The 18,982-nt window shown below is 35.2% G+C and overlaps 1 protein-coding gene across 2 annotated transcripts in view; it reads left to right on the top strand.

Moving 5' to 3' along the window:
* Positions 1-17,958, top strand: part of LOC113070691 (disintegrin and metalloproteinase domain-containing protein 9-like) — a 33,730-nt gene extending 15,772 nt beyond the window's left edge. The window contains exons 5-23 of one of the 2 annotated variants that reach the window (XM_026244082.1): positions 5,051-5,127; positions 5,628-5,850; positions 6,072-6,137; positions 7,791-7,862; positions 7,979-8,148; positions 9,209-9,290; positions 9,420-9,553; positions 9,657-9,828; positions 10,098-10,190; positions 10,834-11,029; positions 11,474-11,579; positions 11,679-11,862; positions 12,117-12,197; positions 12,299-12,404; positions 12,542-12,683; positions 13,234-13,300; positions 14,748-14,777; positions 15,727-15,797; positions 16,355-17,958. In XM_026244082.1, coding sequence (XP_026099867.1) covers positions 5,051-5,127; positions 5,628-5,850; positions 6,072-6,137; positions 7,791-7,862; positions 7,979-8,148; positions 9,209-9,290; positions 9,420-9,553; positions 9,657-9,828; positions 10,098-10,190; positions 10,834-11,029; positions 11,474-11,579; positions 11,679-11,862; positions 12,117-12,197; positions 12,299-12,404; positions 12,542-12,683; positions 13,234-13,300; positions 14,748-14,777; positions 15,727-15,797; positions 16,355-16,415 — 2,133 coding nt within the window. In that variant the 3' untranslated portion in view covers positions 16,416-17,958. The remainder of the gene's footprint in view (positions 1-5,050; positions 5,128-5,627; positions 5,851-6,071; positions 6,138-7,790; positions 7,863-7,978; positions 8,149-9,208; positions 9,291-9,419; positions 9,554-9,656; positions 9,829-10,097; positions 10,191-10,833; positions 11,030-11,473; positions 11,580-11,678; positions 11,863-12,116; positions 12,198-12,298; positions 12,405-12,541; positions 12,684-13,233; positions 13,301-14,747; positions 14,778-15,726; positions 15,798-16,354) is intronic. The other variant, XM_026244083.1, reaches the window with a different exon arrangement.
* The last annotated feature ends 1,024 nt before the right edge of the window (positions 17,959-18,982 follow it).

Raw genomic sequence — 18,982 nt, 5'->3', positions numbered from 1 at the left:
GCATGAAGGGTAAAAACACTTTTTATCTTCATTTTAAACTGTAAAGGCCCATTCGCACCAAGCACGATAACTATAAAGATAACGATAAAGATACAGTTCTAAAAATCGTTCTCAATATTAAAGAATAGCAGAGTCCACACTACAACTAAAACGATAAAGGCATAGAGAAACGGTATCGTTGGAATCATTGGAACGATTTTTTTCCAGCTGATGAATGATACAAACATTGACATCCAATCAGAATCCACCCTGCTATAAACGAGCTGGAGGATTTAAAGCGGCAGACGCTAATATCGTTATCTTTATAGTTATCGTTCTTGGTGTGAACGGGGCTTAAATCTGTTTCTTTCTATGATATTTTTTGAAAGTTGAAAAATGGATGGACTTCATTTTTAAATTCTGGCTGATAAACTGATAATTTTAAATAAATACATTTTCCCATTTAAATGAATTAACAAGTAATCACTAAACACTAGAATTAATCATTTTAAATGCTGAACTTGGTGAATTTACGCGTTACATAATTATATTAAACTAAAATACAAATGTATCGAAAAGTCTACTATAGTTCATATAAAATAAATGTCAATTTGGTTTGAATATATTACTTAATGCAGTGAAATTCATGCAAACTGATCTGTTTTTTGTATGTCTCTTTTTTCTCTTTATGTCAAACGTATCTATCTTGAAAATCTCAGATTGAAAGGGTTTATCTGAATCTGTATCGGAGCTGCTGTTGTCTTGGATCATGGCATAATTAAAACTGAATATTCTAGGATCTTGTAAAAATAAATATATTGCCAGTGCAACAAGGGAAAGAAGAGTTTAAATTGGTGGTTTTCTGGTTCGAGGGTAGGTTTTATCAGGGAGAAACTGCTGGGGTTTGCCATTGCCACATGCATGATGGGAAATAGTTCAACAAATGATTGTCATCGGACTGGTCTAAAAACAGCTCAGCTTTATTTCTTATCTGTTGTACCCTCTCGATGTAACAAAGGGACAACACACCAGTGTACACATACTCATGCACAAAGACAGCCTGTCTGAACAGAACAAGAAACCAAATAGTGTTATGTGAGCTAGTGTGTTATTTCTCATTTAAGATGCCACAGGTGAATGCATATCCTTTTCTTTAATATAAATAATTATAGGCTCACTGCAGTTGTTAAATGTTGAAATACTCTCTCCGATTTCAGTTTAATATGCAGAGGTGACTAAGTAACAGGTTGATTTTCCTGAGCTGTGTAATAGTGGCTTTGTGGCACCAGCATCGCTCTAATGCCTCGGTTTGTAATTTTTCTAGTCTATCTCATCTCATGATGTAAGTTGACTTCAACCAAAGTAAGTTGACAAAATGTAAGTTGACAAAACCAAACAAGCCCAACCTGTTTTAGAAGGCAAATCCAAGTTTATGATTAACTCTAGCTTGCTGTGGGTATCACTATGTCAATAATTGCAATTTCAGGAATGACTCATAGAGCGATCATATTGTGGATTCACTCCCACAACTAAACGCAGTTGTCACGTCAGAAACCTTGCAGTGGACATGAGGCCGGTGCTCCTCTTAGCAGCATGAAAAACGGTTGAAAAGTTGTGGAGAAAGAGTGGAGCCAGTAGTATTTGTATAAAACTGGCTTTTAAGAGGAAGAAATCTTATGCTATCCTCTTGGGATTTGCTTGAAATGTCTTGTAGTTAGATCTTTAGTGAAATGCTGATCTGAGACTGTAGTCTGATGACGCTGTTCCTTGTTAGAGAACAGGAAACACAGCACAGTGATTACTGCCTCGTCATGGGTTTTATAGCTTTCTTCCCCATGTAGACATCTGGTGCATCAAACTAAATGGTTTAAGCAATATTAAAGCCTTCTCTTTTTTGGCCAATATAAAAACTGCTTTAAGTGTGTAATTTCTACGTCACCGAACTGAATTGTAGAAATAATGTCTCAACGTTCAAACATATGGGTCAGTGGTTTGATTGCACCACAGAGACGCAATGTTTATTTGACTAAGAAATTAACCATAGATGATTTATTTATAGATGCCTCAGTGTATTAAACACATTATTTTTGTACATTAGTCTGGAGAGACTGACTGCCAACTTTCAGTTGAGGTCAGAGTACATTTGTATGCTGCCTCAGACAGGCGACCCTTGTGATAAAGAAATACAGAAATACACATTAATTGTAATGTCTTTCAAATATGGTTAAAGTGTACTGTTGAATGTACTGACAAATATTAATACACTGTAAAAAATGAATCATGGGTCTTGAAATTTTCATCAAAAAAATTAAGGTGATAATTAAAAATAATGTGTGGATTTCATTAAAGAAATTGTGATTCAGTGTTGTATAGAAAATAATGAGGACTTTTTACTAATAAAACCAAGAGATGCGTTTTCCTCATTTTGTTTTAGGAGACTTAAGCAGTTTTGGTGCTTGAATTGGGGAACTGATTAAACTAAAATAATTAAGGAAAGAAGGCTGCCTATTTAATTTAAGTGAATTAGCTCAATTTTGCAGTTTTATTTTAGAGGTGATTGTTAGTTCCCAGCATGCTTTGCATATGGCTGGATATGGAGAGTAAATTTTGAAATTAAATGCTACTTTATGTTTTTGAGTGAAGGGAGGCATCTATTAATGTTTAATGTTCAGTTACGTTTGACATTTGTAAGAGTTTCTCTTACATTGAAGTTTCCATTGCACAGTGCAATCGTTACCACTGTGCAGAAGAGTAGAGCTTGTAGTTATGGATACTACTCTTCTAAGGCATTAAACTATGTTTAATGAGCAGTAGCCTTGCTAGTGCTAGTGCAGTACTTTCCAGTATTTCTCAAGTATTTTCCTATTTGAGCTGATTGGCTGTATACAGTCTTGTAAATGTATAAAATAACAAAATACAAACAGATCTCATTTAAAATCACAGACTTTTGAGAATAAACTTAAAATAAATGAGCACATTTCCCTAATTATATTAAATTTATTGTGCCATAGACTAAATAATTTAGGAATTTTTACTTAATTTATTTGGGTAAATTTCACAAAAAAACAACAACCTTAAAATCTACTCAAATATAATACGTGTAATATTGTTACCATAATTTTTTAAGCAGATGGCATGTAATATTTTTTACAGTGTAGTAAACTGAGATATATTTAAATTTCTTACAATTTCTACTGAAACTTGTTTGCTATTTAGTTAAATTTATAATGCTGATGCTTGCTTTTAAAATTCAAATCAGTCATCAAATAGCACACTTAAGTTGTAAACGGGTACTTTACATGTCCTTCAGTATGTTAGTCAACACATTAAAGTAAGTGTACTTTTTTAAATCTTGACCAAAGATTATTAAAACATGATTTAAAATATACTTTAAAGTAAAACTTTAAAATCCTTACAAAGTGTACTTAAGTGTGTTAAGAAACAGTCATGAAAGTGTACTCTTAAGACACTTAAGTGGCCTTTTATATCATGAATATAAAATTATCTACAAGTATAGTTTAACTTTTTTTGTTTTTAAGATTTGAAACTCTTAGCATGCACATTCAGTACAGTTAATACTAGCACACTGTATTTTCACAAGTAGATGTAGAGAGTTAAGAAGAGAAGAAACATCCGTTCAGAAAGCAGTGGCTGTGAATCATCGGCTCGACTTACCCTCACTTGTGTATGATATCCAATGGGATTTCTAAAGCATGTGTTTTCTGATTCATATGTCAGACACACACTATCAGTTAATAAAACATGCTGTATAAAAGACTCCATTAGATCAAATGAGATGTTCCTGATTATTATTATATTATATAATTATATAAGGTGTAAATTAGGTAGACTAGCTTTTCTCAAATCAGTGCACATACAAGAGAACAGACGCCTCCGCTGTTTAACTTCATCACTCTCATGGCATTAGTCTGGGAAACAAAGCAATTAGTATTAATTATGTAGATAATGACACTTTCACTGAATGAAAGCCATGGGAATTGACATCCTATGCACAAAAACTACAGTCACAGATCATGACTACAGACTGTGACTCCAGCGCCTCTAGAACAGCATGCTAAGCTTTAGCATTACCAAACATGCATGTTATATTTCCAGATATAAATGTGAGTGGTGGCTTTCCCACTCGAAATTTCTATATCAACTAACAAAACAGATTTTTAATTCATGTAGTTAACAGTAACATCACTGGTATGCTGCTTGTGGGTTGAGGTATCATTCCTGAGTTTAGTACAAACGGACATGTACAATAATACTTAGGATTTGGTTAATATCACTAATATATATATATATATATATATATATATATATATATATATATATATATGTTTTTGTTAGCAGATATTTTAATAAGCCTTTCTGCACTTTTTTTTTTTTTTTTTTTGAAATAGTGACTCATTAGAGCAGCTCAGTGTCTGATGACACAAACTGATTCATCCGGTTTGCTGACAGTGTGTGGTCGTACAGACACACACACACACACACACAAACTCAAAAACCGTCACACATTGTTATACATATGTACACATGCTAATGTGTGTGTAATGCCTTCAGAAAATGCTAATCATTGATGACAAAGTGGCTGTGAAAGCGAAAACAGTCTAAATTTAAGTGTGTAAAGTCCCTTGAAATCCCTGTAAATCAGCTTGACACAGTATTAACAGACCCCCTCGGTGCAGGACAATGTCTAACGTATAGTTCATATGCTTATATAATCTGATCATTTTCAGGTGGTGACTGTTGCTCTTTCACATATGCTCTACAGCAGTGGTTCTCAACCTTTTTGACTCCAAGGCCCCTCATTATCCACAACAAAATCCAAAGATGTAATTAATTTACATGACTTTTCCAGGTCTAGAAATCGGTTTTTCAAGATTATGTGAATCCTGGTTCTTTAAAGAATCAAAAAAGAAAAAAAATTTTGTTGATGGGTTGAATTAAAATATGAAATAATTTTGATTGTTATTAGTCAAGGCTTTAAAATTACTTTTTTTTTTTTTTTTCTTGATGGTATTTATTGTGGCTTCTTTTAAAGTCTGTTTCTCTCTCTCAGGGTCATTGTCATTACAGTGGTTATATAGAAGATGTGGAGGGCTCTTCTGCAGCACTCAGCCTGTGCTCTGGGTTAAGGTGAGATCAAAGTACCTTTAAATGGATAGACTAAAATGTTACATTAGAAGCAGACTGTAACACCTTTACAGCTGCAGACACACTTTGGAATTTACTTTGTCTTTAGCCTAAAGGTGCACAAAGTCATTCCTCAATCTTCCAGTGCAACAACAGACTCTTCTCTGGTGACTTTTATTCTTTTTATGAACTGACTACCACAAACAAACAAGCAAAAACTCTACCGAATCCTTTGCGCTCTCTGTGTGTTTAAGTGTGCAAAGTCTTTCACTGCAGCTTGAAGTTGCTCAATACTCTCAATACTCACAGTCCTGGAAAACATAGAAACTTTAGAGTATTTCAAAAATGTTATTTTAACTTTTAAAAGTCTAAAGGAAATTTAATAAAAACTTAAAAGGTCATGAAAAAAAAATTCATCAGTTTGTGTTAGGTTGCCATAGCTGTTCCTATCAAAGTCTGTTATATATTTATATTTAAGTGTGTGTGATGCGTATGTACCTTAGGGGTGTTATCCACACGGAGGGCACCAGTTTCGGTATTGAACCGTTGGAAGGTTCCACGAGTGATGAACACTTGGTGTATCGTTTGGAGGATGTGAAGACCGAAACTCTCAGCTGTGGAACCACTCACTTTCATAACCATGATGACGAAGCTTCACCAAGTCAGCCTACAGACAGCCACGTCCATAACATCACATTTGGTCAAGCTGGCAGCCATCTAATTAGGGTGAGTTACTGAAATATGGAAAGTGAAGTATACCTGGGCCTTTAGGCTACACCACAGTCATTTTATAGTAGTTTAATTCTGTATTTATGTTCCTTAAGTTAGGCTGTGGTTTAATGTTAGAATTAATTATAATAATTTAAATTGTCAACTCATAATATTAGCAATGCTTGTGTTGGCAAACAAGGCTGAAAATAAATCTAAATGTCTGTCTGTTCAAACAGAAAAAGCGAGCAGTGCTGCACCAGACACACTATGTTGAACTGCTGCTGGTTGTGGATCATGAGAGAGTAAGTGATCTAGCGCTTGCACCAGGGATGGTTCTAGGATAAGAGGATATTTGGGGCTTAGCTCATCCAAGCCAAAAATATGTTTAAAAGCTACATTGGATAAGTGTTTTTATTGTTTAAAAGACCCAAGTATAATTAAACACGCAGAGCTCTGTACACTAACATTTTTTAAGGAGGTCTTCTACATGCATATACATTGCACTTATAAATTGTATAAATAATGTTATAAGATCAGTGTTTTAAATATAAATTGGAAAATATAATTTTTTGTTTACATAGGCATATAGAACTGTATAATGAATGACTCATTGAGTAATTTATTCAATCGATTCCTTTAAAACCTCTGAGCAAAGTGAAGCTGTTTTATGAATGGGTCATTGAATCACTGACTCACCCAACTAGTTCAAAAATGTAGATCCATTCAGTGACGAAGTAAGAAACTCCCTGAGTCCCAATGTTCATACTATCTATCCAAAATAATATATGAGATTAGAAAAGCCTAAATGTGTCTCAAAGCATAGTATTTGGAAAAGATTATGCCAAAAGTCCCCGGATGGTCTAATATTTCAGGGAGATTTTTGAAGTGTGGATCTGTGCACACTCTAATGGCTAATGGCTCATTTATATGACCACAGTTTTAATACAAATACCATGGTTAAAACGATGGATAGTGTGGCCAAACCATGGTTTAACTATAGTAGGCATGTTTTTTGTTGTTGTTTTTTTTTTGTAGTAAATCCATGGTTAATTTTCATGGCTTTGTTTGGATCCATGCTTGTTAGGGAAATAGAGCAAGACAAAATTGTCTCTACAATTGAAGTAATTTAATATTAACTTCTTGTTTATTACATTGTTGCCTTGACATGAAGAAAAGTCTTCCACAGACCAGGCTAACCAAACTTTTTATCGCTCTAAATGCGTTTGTCCTAGGAAGAATGTGCATATAATATGATTAACAATCTATATTTGTTGCTTCATAATGACAGGGCTTAGTAACAAAAACCTAATTTGACAGATTGCTAGATTAGTTTTATAGCGATAAGTTATACAGTAAGTTACAGATACCTGAAACAGCTGCATCTTGCCGTTTGATAGATCTAGTAAAGTACACGCCAACGAACTGCCTGGCTCCAAAAGCTCTCATCTCATTGGCTGGATCGCATAGACCCTATTACTTCTTAATGATGGCTGGCCGGTTTACATGTCGGTCAGAGGTACGATCCTCAGTGGGTGGATCTTGTCAGGAGTTAATGACAATGTAAGTAGACACTGTTAGATGTGCAGAGATGTGTGTTTCTAATAGAAATTATTTTAATTTGCATGAAAGCTCCATTATGATGCGTACAAGGCATAGTAATAAAAACATTCTGGGTTTTACAGAAAACATTCAGGGCTTTAGCCCCTTTAGCCCACCCCTAGTGCCACCCCTGTCTTTTCCCATTGTCTGATGGTTATGTCGCACTCAGGGAAATGTCAATCAGTAGATCTAAAACTTAGTCTGAGTGGAAGTGAGGAGAGAGTTATTGAACATTTGGACATTTGTGGGATGAAAATGTGTGCTTGCCTCTGCCTGGGTAATTTAAGCATTGATGTGAGAATTATGTCCAATTTCTGAAACCCTTTCTAGTTTGTCTATTTCCTCTTTTTTTACAGTATAACTACAAAAAAAAGAATCAAACAGCAGTACGTGAGGAGATGGTTCAGCTCGCTAACTATGTTGATAGTGTAAGTATATGTTTTAAAATTAATGCAAAGAATGCATCCAATTATATTACTAAATGGTGATTATTAAGAGGCCTAGTGATTTCCTCTCTTGATCTCTTTGTCCTGCTTTCCCTTAGATGTACATGGCTCTGAACATCCGTATTGTGTTGGTGGGGCTGGAGATCTGGTCTGAGCAGAACTTCATCAATACTGATGGCAGTGCTGGAGAAGTGCTGGGCCGCTTTACTCAGTGGAGAGAGAAAGAGCTAGTTCACCGTCGTCGCCATGACAGTGCACAGTTCATCATGTACGAGCTTTCTCTGTTACGACCTTTATCAGATGATGGAAGTGGTTTTAAGTGTGTCAGGAGAACATTTTATTATAAAGCATTCATTTGTTAAAATATCACCCAAAGGGAGCATTTACAGAGAGAACAAGGAAAAGGACTTAATACATAGCCTTGCTGCACACCATAAATTATAAAACCATCAATAACCAATGAAACCATCACAAAATCAGATGTCTATTTATTTACATAATCAAAATGGTAACAATCTGAGATGAGGATTTTAACAAGACTTAGGACTTGTCCACGAATGCCAGCCTTATTTTAAAGCCAATCAAAAAGGATATGATTCATTAGATATGAAAATCTGTGCATTAAGTCTTGCTGTGTAAGTACAATATACCTGTCACTTGTTCTGTTACCTGTAATGTGTTTCTGTGTTTAATTACTAAATTCTTATTTTATATTGTTTAAAGCAGTGCTTACATAATTTAATTTATATTTTTTGAAGGCTACATGCTAATGTTTTAATGCATTTTTAGTAGCAATAATAATTAATTAATTTTATTTACTTGATCATTTTATTTTCTAATATTTCAAACCAGTTAAAAAGAACTATTCAAATAAAATTGTTAAAAATAGTTTTTGCAATGGTACCGAAATTGGTTATTGTATATGTATTGGTTTCCGACTACTGAAATTTTGGTACCGTGACAATACTGCTTTCTATAAGCCTGTAAAAGTATGCACATCTTGCAGTTTTCAGGACTTGCTCATAGCTGGAAACACTGTTACTCCAAGTGTGTTTGTAAAACCTCCAGATTAAGTTTTTGCACTAGTAGCCATGTTAAGAATGTGAATCATCACCTATGAATGTGAAGTGTCCTGTAAACACAGCTGTTCTCAATAACCTCTAGATCTGAGTGTTCATAAATGATCTGTGCCGAAAGAAAAATTTCCTTTGCATTGAACGTCAAGTAAAATCCTGTTTTCCATACTGGTTGTATTTATTGTTCTGTGAACAATGATATACAATTATGGCTGTAGAAATTGCTCTCTGATTCTCTCTCTCTCTTCACAGAAATAAAGGATTTGGTGCAACAGCGGGCATGGCTTTTGTTGGCACGGCTTGTTCCAGAAGTCACGGTGGTGGAATTAATTCGGTATGATGCCTGTGATCCACTCCTCATATGCTACAGATACTCACACCTGCAGTTTCAGTGTCTGCTGAACAGTGACTTTCACCAGTATCTGTGTTTATGTGCATATGTGTGTGTGTGTTTTCCCCTCAGTTCACCAATAATAATGTGTTGCCGTTTGCCTCCATCGTGGCTCATGAGCTGGGTCACAATCTCGGGATGAACCATGATGATGGCCGAAACTGTAAATGCGATGACACGCACTGCATTATGAACTCAGGGGCAACGTGAGTGTTTCTGTAAAATAAAATTCATATGCAGTGAGATTTTTGTAAAAGTTATTCAATGATCTGTCTTTTTGTCCTTGGTTTCTTTCTCTTTTTCTCTCAGTGGTTCTCAGAACTTCAGCAGCTGTAGTGCTGATGACTTTGAGAAGATGATCTTGAACTCAGGTGGCCGCTGTCTGTTGAACATACCGCGGCCGGACGAGGCGTACAGCGCCCCCTTCTGCGGGAACAAGCTGGTAGACGTGGGCGAAGAGTGCGACTGCGGGTCAGAGGAAGTGAGTCGGCTGCTTCTAGATCCGTTTTGTGATTTGTTTAGTTATTGGATGAAGATGGCTCTTCCTTTTTTTTTGAAGATAATGGTAGATGTTGGCTGATTTAGTAACTTGATCCAGTGATGGTATAGTTTATGATGAAGACCAGAGTTGCAACAACTAATCAATAAAATCACTGCTAATACTAATGAATGCAGTTATAATAATAGTTTGTTGCAGTCCTAATAAAGACTAAAAAGAATTTCTGAAGGTTGTTTATGTGAATGTTTCAGGAGTGTGAGAAGGACCTGTGCTGTGAGCCGAAGACGTGTAAGCTGAGGTCAGGTGCTCAGTGTGCGTACGGGGTCTGCTGCAAGAACTGCAGGGTAATTACAACCCTTTCTAACACTACAGCGCTGCTCCAGACCCAGACATGCAGTGTTGCCATTGTTAGCTAAAACTATTAAAAATCATTTCTGGTAACTGGAATAGAGCTGATATCAAATATAAATATTAGATAAGTTAAACATTTTAATTCGAAATGCTGACTTGAAAAATATCCTAAATAAAATGAGTTTATGTTAACATGCAAAAATTACTAAAGCTAAAATAAAGAAATCTAATAAAAAAAAAAATCTATATATATATATAGATAACTAACTAATAACAAAATTGCTAATGTTTAAACTAAAATGAAAATTAATATTGAAAATATAAAAATAAAAGCTAATTTGAAAGATTATAAATTAATACTAAATAACACATCCAGTCTTGTAAAACACTTGCTGTTTTATAAGATACTTCGCTCTGGCCAAATTGTAAGGCAATATTGCATGTGTCCTTTATACAGTGAGTAAAAATTTGGCCATATTGGTCATATATTTATTTTCTACCAGTGCTTACTAGGACAGAGCTAATATATACATGCATATGCCATCTGACAATATTCAGTAGTACTTTTTGCTTAGGTGGTCTGATTTAGCGCATGCACATTTTGAAAATGTAATATTTTCTCTCTCTGTCTGTCAGTTTATGCCTGGTGGTACAGTGTGCAGAAGCAGCACTGATGAATGCGACTTGCCGGAGTACTGTAATGGCTCATCTGCCCTCTGTCAGAACGACGTCTTTAAACAGGATGGCCATCCCTGCAAACAAGGCCAGGCTTACTGTTACAACGGCCAGTGCCAGCACTACGACACCCAGTGTCAGGCCATATTCGGCACGAGTGAGTGTACGATGTTGTACTTGTTGGTGTGGGTGATACAAGTATTACGAATAGCGTTTATCGAATATTGATTACTAGACACAGAATAATGTTATATTCTGCCCTGATTTAAAAATCACAAACCAGGTTTCAAAATGATTATGGGACATAAAAAGGAAATAAATATAGATGGACATAGTGACGCATCTACAAATTCTGATCTTTTACATATTTCTTTAGTATAGTATATGAGATTTAAATTAATGAGGGTCTGACTGATATCATAATTATGATTTTTTTTATATTCTGGACTTTTAAAAATACAAAAAGGATATGATTCATTAGATAAAAAAATATATATTTATAGTGTAGTTTAGATTTGTTTCAAATGAAAGACAATAAAGATGTTAATTGATATTCTGTAAATGTCTGTCTTTTTATGTGTATGTGTGTGTGTGTGTGTAGAGGCTAAAGCTGCTCCTGAGCTGTGTTTTAAGGATGTCAACTCTAAAGGCGATCGTTTTGGAAACTGTGGCTACTATTCCAGCGGATTCAAGAAGTGTGAGAGCAGGTACAGCACGGCAAGAAACACAGCATTACAGTTCAGTTCAAATTCCCACTCATTTCGCCCGACCCTCATAGGAACACACACACACTGTCTTACTCTCAGGAACGCCATGTGCGGGAAGCTGCAGTGCGAGAACGTTCTGTCGTCGGTCATATTTGGCATCAAGCCGTCCATCATCCAGACCCCCATCGCCGACACCACCTGCTGGGGCGTGGACTTCCTCCTGGGCTCGGACGTGCCTGATCCCGGCATGGTCAATGAGGGCACCAAGTGTGGAGAAAATAAGGTGATGGAGAAAAGAAACATTGACCAACTTACTGAACCATATATCTTCCTTTATTATCTGCGCAGATTGGCAAAACATGTTTATTGAAGTGTTTAGCCACTTTTACGTATGAGCACATATTCTGTATAAGGATGATTCTTTAGTTACAGGAGCTCAATAAACCAATTAATTTTTTTCTCAAGATTTTAAAATTTCATCTGTAAACTATATGAACATTTTTGACTTTGGAAAACTAACATGTGTGTGTATTGCAGGTTTGTCTGAATTTTGAGTGCAAAAGTGCAGACGTGCTGAATTATGACTGTGATGTAGAAAAAAAATGCCACGGCCATGGGGTACATATGCATTCACTTCCGTACCACCCTTTAAATATAACATTTTATAATACAGTACAGCTTGATAAAATGTTTGCTGAGTGTGTATATTTGTGCTTCAGGTGTGTAACAGCAATAAAAACTGCCACTGTGAATACGGCTGGGCTCCTCCGTTCTGTGAGGCCTCTGGTTATGGAGGAAGTGTCGACAGCGGCCCCACCTGGAACGGTAAGACTGCTTAAACAACAGCACAGCTAGAGCTCCACAGAACATTATCAGTCCTTTCATGTCATAACCTCCAGTGGAATCGCCCAAATCTGCTAGGGTAAATTAAAGTCTTCCCCTCTCTCTGAATTTTAACACAGAAAAAGATACTTCCACAAGGGATGGTCTGCTTGTGTTCTTTTTCCTGGTTCTTCCTCTCCTGGCGTTGGGTTTGTACGTGTTCTTCAAGAGGAATGAGCTGAAGCGGCGCTTTTTCAGAAAGAAACGCTCTCAGGGCTACGAGTGAGTAGAGTTTCACTGCACTGTTATAATGTCATCAACAAACCCAGTAAGTTATGTTTATTTAAATGATATTTTATGATATTTACAACAGTGAACGACTTATTGAAATTGATGCATAACCCAATAAAATGAAGCAAGTTTTAATTTTATTTTATTTTATTATGAATTGTTTAATTTTAATTTAATTGGATTTGTATGGTTATTTTTGAATTTCGGATCATTTGTTATGGAATCGTAATGAATAATCAAATCTTAGAACAACGTTAATAGCTAAATAATGAATTAAAAGCAGTTAAAACAGTTAAATTTATAAAATAAAATAAAAACATTGTAACCATTAACTTATATATATTATATATATGTGTGTGTGTGTGCGTTTTTCCAGCATTTTTGTATCCTGCTCAACACAGCCCCTTTTCTCATTCTACCGCACATTCAATTGTTGTTGTTGTTGTTGTTGTTGTTGTTGTTGAAATGTACTGAACTAATGATGTTCAGTGTGATCATTTGTAGTAGTAATACGGATCATCTGTCTCCGGTTGTTCCTCAGAGCTGACAGCAGACCGCAGACTACGGTGTCCCAGCGGGGAAACCCCAGCAGTATAGTGAAGGATGGGGTGAGTGGCTCTTTACTGACTACCACACTGTCAGCGTTTAACTCACTCAATGTAGTGCTAACATCAGTCTAACAGTAGAAATATTATAACTAACCTAATGTACTGCACCTTTAGATTTGAGACATTTTTCAGCTTATGTGCCTGAGCATAACAGGACCGTCCCATTGAACACCTGAGGAATGACACTGCAAAACAAACTTAACTAGCTAGTAAATCAGTTCATTAGTCTGTGAAGAGGGAATACCGATTTGAAACATTCTTTGTTAAACATTATATTTTCAGTTTGACAGATATTTGGAAAGAACAAATTATGGGAAATCCTGAGATATTATCTGTCCTTCACATTTGAAATGTTGCAGTTCTATAGGCCCTGTTTACATCTGATATTATTACTGATCTGATCACAAATGGAAATTGCTAAATACAGGTGTGAACGGTGTTCCAAAATGAGCTTTTGAGCTTGTTCACTTTTGACCACTTCCAGAGGAAGTCGAAAACACATCTGAACGGATTGCGCTCGTAGTGTGAATGCTCATGTGGTCGCAAAAATTGAATAAAATGACACATGATAGGAATTAAATAAATAGGCCTACATAAAACATGTTTCAGTTAAATAATTAACAAATGAAAAAAGGAGAGGTCTATTGTGTTTAATTTTTATGACAGCACAAGTTCAAAGGAAACTGAGACGGCTGTAAGTGCCTCCTGTGTGTTTTCTTTATTTTACAAAAGCATAGTTTTTTCACATTATGAGTATACAGTACATGAATAGAAGTAAACAGCTTCAAATGATATTTTACTCCTATCTGTATGACCAAGTATGACAGAATTATTTTAGTTTTTTCCGCAGTGATGAGGACAATGTCCGTGATCGTACCAGAGCCTCTCGTGTGCACACAACATATCATTTATAACACTGCCTGTACTGTTTATATTTAATACCATATTAAATTAGTTTTATTTTACAATTGTATGTATCTTTTTATACTATAATTGAATAGCTACTTATATTTTCTGATCTTATTCTGTTCGGATTACTGGTAAAATGTAAAGGATTTGCTAATAATTATTTTGTTCTCAGTTCAGTTATGACTGAAATGTGTAGCAGAATTTATAATATGCAGCAAACATTTTTTTAGTTTCGAACAAAAAACAATCCCACATGTGAATCGTGTGAGCTTATTTCACAATATTAGCCTGCATACAGTGGCCCATAGACCCTGCCCTCAAACGAAGTCAGGACAGAAGTGGTCAAAAGTGGACAGAAGAGATGGATTAAACACCAGGTGTGAACGGGAATCCTTGTAAACCGATCGACCAAAACGCATCTTAATAGCAGGTGTAAACAGAGCCCTAGACAATAACAGACTGTCTCTGTTTTGAGCTCATCTACTGCTGATACAAAGATAATGACCAGGCTCCTCTCTTTTTCTCTTCTATGATAAAGCACCAGGCTCAGTTATTGCCACCAGCAGAGGTAAATATTTATTTATGAGGGTTTTACTGTATTTGTACTGTGGGGCATCTCTGCTGCTGTTTTCTGTCTCTCCCTGCACTTTGTCTTTTGTAAGGACAAAACCCCTGTATACTGTCAAAACAACAGTAACCGGCTCATGAATAATAACTATCTTTTAAATTAATAAGACCATAGTAATTATTATTAATATCTCTGATTTACTCTTACTAACCATGTCTTAATGTGTAATACAAAAAAAATGTACTCACATCATCTCTTCATTGCTGTTGCACCACTTTGAGCTTTAATCTTTTAATTTTCTTTCAAACCTTCTTGGTTCATATCATATCATTCTGCTCTAGTCCTCTAAGGAAGGAAGACCTGAAGTAGTGTAACTACTTATAATGGTTTACAGCATATATCAAGATTTATTTTTGGGTAATGGGGTTAAATGCATCAGTGTGCAATTACCCAATTATTTAATATACATAAGAAATTACTGTACTGTGATGTACTGAATAATTAGAATGGCCAGGCAAGTGCAAAATGTGATTATTTGGGCATTATTAATGGACAATGGCTAATGTTACATTATTGAGTCCTATCATTATTGAGTCCTATAAAGGAATAGTTCACCCACAAATTAAAATTCTGTAATCGTTTATTCAACCTTATGTCGCTCCAAACCTGTATGACTTACTTTTTTATGCTGAACATATGAACAAGATATTTTGAAGATTGCTGGTAATCAAACAGTTGGTGGTTCCCATCGACTTCCGTAGAAGGAAAATAAATACTATGGAAGTCAATGGAGCTATCAACTTAACGGTGAATAAAAAATGACAGAATTTTCAATTTTTGTTGAACTATTCCTTTAACTCTGAATGATGTTAATTCATTTGAATAAGTTTAAGTTACCTGTCACCCATATGTCCGTTCAGCGGTAACATGAGTTTCTTTCTCTTCAAAGGTGGTTCAGACTAATAAATCAGCCTCTGTGCCATCTTACGCTGGCAGACCGCCACCACCTCCATTTGCACGGTAATAATACACAGTATTGTTCAAAAGCTTTTTTTTTTTATTTTATTAATATTTTATTCACCAAGGACACATATTAAACTGTTAAAAAATGTGACAGTAAATATATTTATAATGTTACACATGATTCTGTTTCAAATAAATGATAAATGCTGTTCTTTTGAAGAATCCTTAAGGAAAAAAAATGCATCACAGTTTTCGAACAAATATTAAGCATTAAGTAATGATGCTAAGAATTCAGCTTTGCATCACAGGAAGAATAAGTTTAATAAATAATAACTTATTTTAAATTGTAATAATTTTTTCACAATATTACTTTTTACTGTATGTTTGATCAAATAAATGCAGCCTTGAAGAATTCAAAAATCTTACCAAAACGTAGCTGCCTAAATAGACAGGCGTCTTTTAAAGTAGCATCCTAATCATAAAGCATGATACATGGCAAATTTGACAAAACATGACAAAGGCAGCAACATTTTGAAAGCAGCAAATGCTCATGAATCCAGTTTCTATAGAGCTTTCTCCTGACTTCAGTCTTGTACTCTGTCCACCCTCCACAGACCACCTGCTCCAACCCAACATCTGATGCCTCAGAGACCAGCGCCTGCTCCCCCAGTATAACACACAACACACGTCCGACTGACAGTTGTATTTCTGTCTGGGATGGACGGGCCACGTGTGAAATGTGCAGTGGGAAGAGTCTAGGACGGACAAATCGGATAGTCCCGACCTCTCCCCCACTTATCCTCCCCCTCCGTCTGCAAACAGCTGTCAACTGTCAATCAAACAGAGAGACGGTCACTGTTGCGAATGAAACCTCCACTCAACAATACATCACAGAGTTTGTGTGTGATGCGAGCGAGAAAACTCTTCAGCCAATTAAACACCTCCCACCTGTCACCCGACAAAAGATGTCAATGGCAAAACACCGATCTCCTTAATTGTGTTATGTTTCTTATGTGCTATATAGGACCACTGCGACTGATTGCACTTCAGTAATATCCACTGTTTATAGGAATGTACAGAGACCCTTTTATCATAGGTTATCATGTTTATTCCTTCCCGCCTTTTTACACTTTTTGGTGCAAATTTTATTCTGAACATCACGTTTAATCACTTCCCCCCTAAAAAACGTGTTATATTAAACCCGAATGCGATCATTTAGTTTATGAGGCATCCTTAATATTTTGCAAGGTTATCAAGTCATTAGTAGTATCTAAACGGCTCATGGTAACTGCAAATCGTTGTCTTTTGCACTGTGGTGCATAATATTCCTAAATTAGGTTTTCTAAAACGGCAGTGCAAGACGAAGTGATTTTGTTTTTAACATTTTAAGTTTACCCGACACAGTGATTTAAATCTATAATTTTACCATTTATACATAGCTTTATTGACATACTTTTATTTATACACAACGTTTATAGCAAATCTATTTTTTACTTTATTTGCCAAGTGAAATTGTGTCCCCGCTGAGCTAAAAAATCAGGTAAACATGAAAACTGACTGATTTGTGACACTTTATGTTTTGACTGCTGGTTTTAGTGTGGTGTTACCTTTTTTGTTTTTTAACTACAGACTACAGTAAAAATGAAAGCAAAATAGAAGCTTTTCTCCTATTGTTTTCAAGGGCTACATGACTTTATGCATGATATCACATACTATGCCATAAACACAAAGTCTCTTCCTTGCTGGAACTGTTAAGTAATAACAAAAAACATTTTTTCTGCATGTTTCATATAGACCTCTTTGTTTGTGATGGTTGTAATACCACAAGAGGTACAGTATGTGTATACAGTCATGCACCCTCAAACAAACACACAAACATGTCTGTTGTAGAGTACATTGGACAGGATCCTCATACTAGGACATTTCTTTATTCGCAAAGTCAGCCAAGTGCCATACAATACATGTCTGATAACAATGACAATGTTATTTTACATCTGTGTATTATGTTAATGTGTATGATTGATTGAATGAATGATAGGTTCCCCTCTTCTTGCACTGCATTTCCATTTGTGTGTAATGACAGGTCAAGCAGCTGGTAGCAGTTGTGGGTTCTGGATTATTGATGTTTTATTGATCAAGAATAGTCTCTACCTTCAGTGTGATGGTTGATGATTTCGGGTTTTGCATATGAAAATAAAAATCACTGGTATGTTTTTAATTCGCTGTTAAGTGGATTTTAAATATCATTTACATAGCATTGCAAATATGTACTGGAGAGCTACTGGAATGATACTACAGTGATTTCATCATACATACGTATATATAACCATGTAAATAAGCAAAACCATATATACTTAAGCATATTATTCAAAATCTATCTTGAGACTAGTGAACTCTATCGAACTCATACCCAATTATTTTTTGAGCCTGAACTTTTCAGTGAATCTGTGTCATGAGCTAGTCAGCCATGTTTATAGAGCAAGCAAATTATTGATCATAAAAAAAATGTAGATGATGGTACCAGTTGTATGTACTTCTGGTCAAAAACAGTGAAAAGGCTTGCAAGAAAAAACACTATTGTCAGTGTTGTTTTAGTGTTTATACACCCTTATATTTCTTAATAACAAAATTAATTCATTTATTTAGTATCAATAAATTCTTCAAATTTTCATTTTTCAAGTTTTAGTCATTTTCTTATGTGCTTTTGTCATTTTTATTTGTTTAGTTTTTTCATTCGTTTTTTTTTTTACATATTTATATTTAGCTTTTTATTGCATTTTTTATTGTTTTATTAGTTTAATTAGTAGTTGAAACTTATTTTAGTTAGTTAACAAGGCATCGTTTCTGTTTCTTTTTCTAAACATTAAGGCTTTCGTCGATTTTTATCTTATTTTAGTGTTATTTTAATTAATAATAATAATAACAGTTTATATTTACTGGTTCATGAAAACACCCAAGGAGCTCCAAAAGACAGGCCTGTGCTACAAAAATCATGACAAAAATACATTTGCCATAAATCCATAATCAGTCACACATCTAATGTAACGTACGACCTTGGCATTTACTTTACACATCATGTGAAATTTTATTATTTTACTCTGTCCGACAGTAGAAACTTCCCAGAAGCGCCTGAAATCGTAATTAATAATTACATGGTTTTATTAAAACGTTTACAGCAATTATGTAAAATATTGTTTGTTGACATAACTGGAACATTTAGGATCAACGGATGTCACGCGATG

This window comes from Carassius auratus, unplaced genomic scaffold (assembly GCF_003368295.1).
Source record: "Carassius auratus strain Wakin unplaced genomic scaffold, ASM336829v1 scaf_tig00005214, whole genome shotgun sequence".
In the NCBI taxonomy this organism is placed as follows: Eukaryota; Metazoa; Chordata; class Actinopteri; order Cypriniformes; family Cyprinidae; genus Carassius; species Carassius auratus.
This window is presented reverse-complemented; position numbering and strand designations above follow the sequence as displayed.